The sequence below is a fragment of the Bidens hawaiensis genome, unplaced genomic scaffold (genome assembly GCF_021521415.1).
Source record: "Bidens hawaiensis isolate Kalapana, Puna unplaced genomic scaffold, B.hawaiensis_p1.1 tig00061480_1, whole genome shotgun sequence".
NCBI lineage: Eukaryota > Viridiplantae > Streptophyta > Magnoliopsida > Asterales > Asteraceae > Bidens > Bidens hawaiensis.
Window position 1 is genome coordinate 28,924 of NW_027506494.1, and position 7,697 is coordinate 36,620.

General features: G+C 39.0%; 1 protein-coding gene across 1 annotated transcript; it reads left to right on the forward strand.

Annotated features, from left to right (window-relative positions):
- Positions 1–6,981: 6,981 nt before the first annotated feature.
- LOC143618009 (secreted RxLR effector protein 161-like) lies at positions 6,982–7,489 on the forward strand. Its single transcript, XM_077090369.1, has 2 exons — positions 6,982–7,055; positions 7,153–7,489. Exons 1-2 carry the CDS (start codon positions 6,982–6,984, stop codon positions 7,487–7,489), a joined length of 411 nt encoding a protein of 136 aa, XP_076946484.1.
- Positions 7,490–7,697: the final 208 nt, after the last annotated feature.

Sequence of the window (7,697 nt, forward strand, 5' to 3'; positions counted from 1 at the left end):
ACTGAATTTCGATGCTTAGGGAGGATTACCATAATCTAAAAACTTTGAAATGAAAAGATTTAAATGCACTCAAACCAACACACCACCACATGTCCATCTTTTTACGAGCTTAGAAAATAGTTATACTTATTTAGGTGCAAAAAAAAAAATCTCGCAAAAGCATAAAAAAAGATAAAAAAAGAAAGTACAAATAAAAGATGTAAATAAGCATCCAAAAATAGTAAAAGAGGCTAAAGATGCACCTACTAGACGGGGCTGAGAGTTTACGCGTTGCTAAGGGGATTGTGACTCTAAGGTTATCGCTATTGGGGCTCGAGGTTCTTAGTCAATAAATATCAAATTAAGGATTTATAGGACAAAGTCCAATAATATTTAGGAATAGCTCGTACGGACTCCAAAAGATCATTCATCCATCAATTTTCACCGAGTGCATCTACTTAGTACCATAAACAAGTCCTTGGCTTATAGTGATTTGTCAAATCAGCCTGCTTTGACTCTAGTTTTTCTAGCTCTCTTTGTCTGAGATGGGGTAGGTGTAGCCGTGGATTTTGAACTTAAAACACTTATTGCGATGGGGGGCTTGATCGGTTAGTGGCTGGGTTTAAAGTGGAAAAATATATCGACAATCGCAGTTGATATGTCGAGTTGTTTCTATTGTTTTAATAATGTTTAATAATCTGGGAGTTTGTTACTTTCACTTGGTATGATCCTGTGTAGATTTCTTTTTCAGGGTAGAAAAAGTCTTAAGTGTGAGGATGTTTGATGTGTTGTAAAATACACTTATTTTCCGCACCTTTTATTATCATTTTAACCACTTAATTATCTAATAAATAATGATTTTTAACTTGTTTTGACATGATCTTACAAAGTTATATGTCGTTCGTAGGTTAGAATTTTAAAGAGAAAAAGAACTGTGAATTTCAAGACTTAAAATGCTTTTATGATCAATTTTTGAAGAACCAAGTTAAAGCCCAGACCGAGCCTATTTGTATGAAGCCTAGCATGTGTTATACTATATTATAACATAAACTTTAAAAACCTTAGCAGCTAAATTTTGTTCTTCCGTGCGGCAAGAGTAGAATCAAGAAAACAAAAAACTATTAAATTCTTGATTGGTGGTCCAAGTTGGCGGCTCATAAAGAAATCAAATAAGAATATACAATTTTGATCTTTGGACTGCATAGGAGAGAACGGCCAGCAGGAAATCGAAGGAAAATAATAAAAAAAAGCTTTGGAAGCACCTCAACACAAAATGTTCCGATCAGACAACAAGTATAGAACTTTTTTTTTTTTTGGTTTCTTTTGAAGCTAAGGAAAAGAAGGAAACCAAGGGGAGTCGGGACAAAAACCACAACAGGGAACATTATTTTTTTTCAAAGTGGTTTGCATTATTTATTTTATAAATTCATCTCTATATTTCTTGATATGATGATTATGACTTTTGAATCTGTTAAGTTTTCGTTTGTCATGATTACTGGCTAAATCCTTTGTACTACCTAGGTTGAGATGATTATTTACATTGTTTGACGGTTTATTTGGTTTTGATTAATCACATGACGTATTATTATTGAAAGGATTTATTTATTGATCTTTGGTGTGTTAAAATATTGTTTTTATATAATTTTTGCATGTGATTCCCTTTATTGCCTTGATTGATTGGTTTTGTGTCATTCGGTTAGGGGTTATTCGATTAAGTCTTAGACTTGGTGTTTTTGATCTATTTGTGGCTAGCGCGGCCATAGGAATCTTGAGTGCGATTAATTATTAAAATTCAATAGGTTTACTTTCCTTGTGACCGAGAGGTAATAGGGAGTCGGTTTGTCCCGCGTCATTATTCGGTTAGGTAAGAATTGCGCGAGAGAGAGTTTTGGTCTTATCCGGTTTAGTTTTGCGTGAAAATATGTGTCTTAGATCGAGTTAGATTTTGTTACCCCTTTATCCCTAGAATTGCTAGTACCAATTTTAAGTGGGTTTTGTGCCGTTGAGTCCGAGAGGAGATGCGTTATTAGGGTACCTTAGCAATCTTTATCCCGGTGCATTTATTCAATCTTCTTAGATTTGTGAGTGTTAGTTAGTGAGACCGAGAGGTGATCTAGAGAACTTTAATGAGCCTTAGTTAAATATTTTAAGATGCCGGTGTCGTGTGATCTATTAATACCGTTATCCGTTGAACTGTCAATTGGATTCTTGCCTAGGTAGTTGTTTCTCCATATTCGTTAAAACACCGTTAAGTTTTCCAGTTACTTTCATTACGTTAAGTTAAGTTTAGTTAGTTTAAATTAATTACAAAGTAAATAAAATAAAATCAATTAAATATTATTAGGTAGGACTTGGATTAGGGTTTATAATTTGAGCCATTCTTACGTGTCTTTGAGTTCGATATCTGGACTTTCATTTTGTTTGCTATACGCGACCGATACACTTGTCGTTTGTGTGAACTAGGATAGGTTGTTTGGTTTTTTAAAGCTTAGTTGCGATTCGTGTTTTATTTATATATATTTTTTTCGCACATCACCCATTTTTTAAAATCAATAGTCTATGCCATCCTACTATAAGTCACACTTAAGGCATACTGCGAAACTTTAAGTGTTTGGAGCTACAACACAACACTTGTTTTCAAGCCTATCCCTTCAAGGTGAAAGGTTTCGTTGACACATCCGGCCCTTTCACATGTGACTGTACTTGGGCGACTATTACTGTTACGTACTACATCTGTCTGAAGACTAAAGTGGGCATAAATGAAGCTAAACGTATCTACTTAGGCAATTGTTGTCTTACTAGGCCTCATAACCGAGAGTTGTGCTTTATTCACAATTTGCAATCGTTATCAGTCTGCCTAACAACTTACTAATGTTGTGTGCTACAGCTGCCATTACTAACTGGAAGCCAGATTCTCAAGTCCCTATATTACTAAGGTAAATTGGGTCATTGATAATAGGATTATAACATCGAAAATACTAATTAATTTACTTTTGCTTATTTAGCATATGTCAACTGATAATAACTCCTTATTCACCCTCAAGACTATTCTTGAGAAATAAAAGCTGAATAGCACTAAGGTTGTGTTTGTTTTTGCTTCAAAGGTCTGCAGGAGGGTTATGTCTGCGGGCGCGCAGACATAAGTTCATGAAGACAGTTTGTTTAAAAAAAAGAAAAAGATCTGAAAACTGCTTATATGGTCTTAAATAGAAGCAAATATCCAACATCTTCACACTTCTTATCATCCTACCAACATCCAATGTCCACCACAACCACCACCCACCGTGCGCCACCACCACCACCACCACCCACCGTCCACCACACCACAACCCACCACCTACCGTCCACCACACCACCACCCACCACCTACTGTCCATCGCCACCACCACCACCCACCGTCTGATGCCACCACCACCACCCACCGTCCAACGCCACCACCGTAAACCACCCACCACCACCTACCTTCCGCCACCACCACCGTCAACCACCCACCGTCGACCACAACCCATTACCACCAACCACTTTCTGCAACCACCACCACCACCATCCACCTACACCACCTTCCTCCACCCACACCACCACCGGTCATCACCACCGCAGGCCACAACCACCGTCCACCACCACCACCACCACCACCACCACAGTCCACCACCCACCACCACCGTCCATCACCACCACTACCCACCATCGGCTACCAAAACCTGTCTACTACCACCGTCCACCACCCACCACAACCATCCTTCACCACCGTTCACCGCCTACCATAATCGTCTACCACCAATCATCAACCACCACCCACTTCCATAGTTCGTACACCACCACCCACTTCCATAGTCCATAAACCACCAATTATTTTAGCAGTCTACAAACGTTAAATGACTTCTATCTATTGTGATATATATATGATAGGTTACTAATTTTCAGCTTATGCAGACGATATCCAGTTTATAAAAAAGACAGTATTATATTTTCAGAATGCAGACCTTCAGACCACATCTTCAGTTGCAGACATAAAATCAGTTGAAATCAGATTGTAGACAGTTTTTGTCTTAAAAAACAAACAACACCTAATTTTCTTGAATGGCACCGCAATTTGAGACTTTTTCTCAAAATGGAAAAGAAGATCTATGTTCTTGATGGAACGGTTCCATTAGAGCCATATGTTCCAAAAACAAGCCCGTCAAGAACGCTATGAAACCATGAAACAACTTATCAGCTGCAAAATGGAAAAGGGATCCCCTGTTAGTGCGCATGTTGTCAAGATGAAAGAGTGCATCGACCAACTGAAGAAACTTGATTATCCCCTATCAGATGAAATGGTAGCGGAATTCATCTTGTACTCTCTCCCCAGCTCTTACGACCACTTCGTAATAAATTTCAATATGAATGCCTGGGTGAAGACAGTGTCGGAGCTTCGTGGTACGCTCAAGATGGCTGAGATAAACATTCCTACTAAAAGTAATCAAGTTCTGATGGTTCGATCTGTTGGTATCAAGAAGCCTAAACCAAAGAACCGGGGTTATAACGGTACATGCAAGAAGAAGGTTACTGTTGCTGCCAAGCATGCCACCATCACTAACAAGAGTGTTGCAAATGTACCTCCGCCGCCTCCTAACGAGCGCCAGTGCTACAAGTGCAACAATATTGAGCATTGGAAGTGTAACTGCCCTGAGCATCTAGATAAGCTAGCAAAGAAGAGGGCCAATGGTGAAGGCTCCTCTTAAGGTATTTCCATATATGTTATTGAACTTTTCACCGTTTCTAGCAACACATGGGGATTTGATACCAGATGTGGTTACCACATTGTTAATGTCTCGCAGGAGCCTGAAAACTGGAAGAAACTGAAACACGGCAACATGGAACTCATCGTTGGTGATGGGAAGAAAGTCCCGGTTCTTGCAACTGGAACATATTGTTTTTCTTGTCCGTCTGGCCTTGTAGTTACTTTGAATAATTGTTTGTTTGCACCTGGTTTGACCAAAAACATTATTTTAGTTTTATTACTTTTTGAACAAAGATTTAAGTACGCTTTTAATGGTATTGCTATTTCTGCCTACTTGAATGATGTCTTTTATTTTGAGGCTAAACCTCGAAATGGTATTTATGAGATTGATGTTCAAGTTAACAATAATGTATTTAATCTTTCTAAACATATCAGATCTGGCATCAATGATGCGTTTCTATGGCATTGCCGACTTGGTCACATAAGAAAGGCACGAGTTAAATTCTTGAATCCACAGGACCAGACTCTTTTGACGACCGTGAGTCTTGTTTAGCTGGAAAACTCGCCAAGGACTCATTTAATCATAAAAGTGAAAGAGCAATGGATGTGTTAGGACTTATACATACTGATGTATGCGGCCCTTTCAGAACTATGTCTAGAAATCATGAAAGATACTTAGTTTCTTTTATTGACAATTATAGTCGATATGCTTATGGGTATCTTATGAAACAAAAACCTAAAACTTTTGAAAAGCTCAAAGAGTTTCAAAACGAAGTCGAAACCAACTCAGAAAAACTATTAAAATGCTTCGATCAGATCGAGGTGGAGAGTATCTCAGCTCAGAGTTCATCAATCATCTAAAAGAGCGTGGAATTATTTCACAGCTTACTCCACCCGACACACCCCACCATAATGGTGTGAGCGAGAGGAGAAATCGAACCTTGCTAAAAATGGTCTGATCGATGATGTGTATAACTAACTAACTTTCCTCACTCCTTTTGGAGCTTTGCCCTTATGACCGCCGCTCGCATTGTTAATCTGGCTCCAACTAAAAAGGTTAACAAAACCCCATATGAGATATGGCATGGGCGTAAACCCCACTTGTATTTCCTTAGAGTATAGGGATGTGATGCATATATCACTAGTGATTCTGATGACAAACTCGATCCCCGCGGCATAAAAGTTATTTTCGTCGGGTACTATAACCAAAGCGGATATTATTTCTTCCACCCTGATATAAATCTGATTTCTATCAAATGGAAGGGCCACTTCCTCAAGAAAGAAATTCTCGATCGAGGAACTGGAAATAATATTGTCGATCTTGAAGAAATTCAAGAACCACAATCAACTGCTGTGGAATTTGGAGCGTCTAATCAACAAGATGTTATTGCTGATACATCAGACATAAACACGAGCGTTTGAAGAAGTAGCAGGGATCGCGTACCAATTACTAATTACCTATGGCATTTAGATGGTCCCGAAGTCCTATTAGTAGCTGAGTCAAATGACGAACCTACTAACTATAAATGTGTTGTCTTAGACCTGGAATCTAAGAAATGGCAAGAATCCATAACGCCGAGATGCAATCTATGCATGACAATCAAGTCTGGAACTTGGTTGAGCTAACCCTCGAAGGTCGGGCAGTAGAGAGCAAATGGATTTTCAAAAGAAAAACCGACATGCAGGGAAATGTGCAGACCTATAAAGCACGGCTAGTAGCGAAAGGTTTTACTCAAACTCAAGGGGTTGACTATGATGAAACCTTCTCGTTCGTTGCTATGACTAAGTCAATAAGGATGTTACTTTCCATAGCCACGTATTATGACTACGAGATATGGCAAACGGATGTCAAAACCGCTTTTCTTAATGGAAACCTTTCGGAAGATGTCTATATGGTTCAGCCTGAAGGTTTTCTCGATCCTAAATATCCTAATAGGGTGTGCACACTGCATAAGTCCATTTATGAACACAAACAAGCATCTCTCAGCTGGAATCTACATTTTGATGAGTAAATCAAAGAGTTTGGTTTTATAAAAAATGAGGATGAGCCTTGTGTTTACAGAAAGGCTAGTGGGAGCACTATATCATTCCTCATCCTGTATGTGGATGATATACTGATAATTGGAAACAACATTCCTATGCTTAAGGAAGTTAAGCACTGGTTAGGATCTTGTTTCGCAATGAAAGATCTTGCTGAAGCTGCTTATATTTTGGGGATCTATCGAGATAGGTCTAAGTGGCTTCTAGGGCTAAGTCAAAGTACATACATAGACAAGGTCATGGCATGCTTCTCAATGGACAATTCCAAGAAAGGAGCTATTCCCATTGTTAAAGGAATTGTGCTAAGAAAATCGTAATTTCCGACAACGGACATTGAGACAAAGCACATGCAAGCAATTCCATATGCTTCAGTGATTGGCCTCTATCATGTACGCTATGTTATGCACTAGACTTGAAGTCTCGTATGCTTTAAGCATGACTAGCCGTTTCCAGAAAATTCCTGGTGTTTCCTATTGGACTACAGTAAAGAACATTCAAAGGTACCTGAAAAGGACCAAGGACTTGCTCTTGGTGTTTGGAGGATTGGAAGAAGAGCTCACTGTAAGGTGTTACACTGATGCTAGCTTTCAGACTAACCGATATGATTCTCACTCACTAATAGGATTTGTATTCACTCTCAATGGAGGAGGTATTTACTGGAAAAGTTCCAAGCATAGTGTGGTGGCGGATTCCACCATTGAATCTGAATACATAGCTGCATCAGATGCTGCTAAGGAGGCTGCTTGAATGAAGAATTTCATCACTGACCTCGATGTGGTTTCGAGTATTCATAAACCAATCGATGTGTTCTGATAACACAAGTGCTATTGCTCAGGCCAAAGATCCCATATCTCATCACAGAGCCAAGCACATTCTAAGGAAGTTCCACCTTATACGGGAAATATTGGAACGATGTGACATCATAATAAGAAAAGTAGACACAGATCAAAACCTA

Coding starts and splice junctions, on each gene's coding strand:
- LOC143618009 (XM_077090369.1), top strand. CDS start 6,982: ATGGCATGCTTCTCAATGGACAATTCCAAGAAAGGAGCTATTCCCATT. Junction 7,056..7,152: donor GGAATTGTGCTAAGAAAATC/GTAATTTCCGAC, acceptor GTTATGCACTAG/ACTTGAAGTCTCGTATGCTT.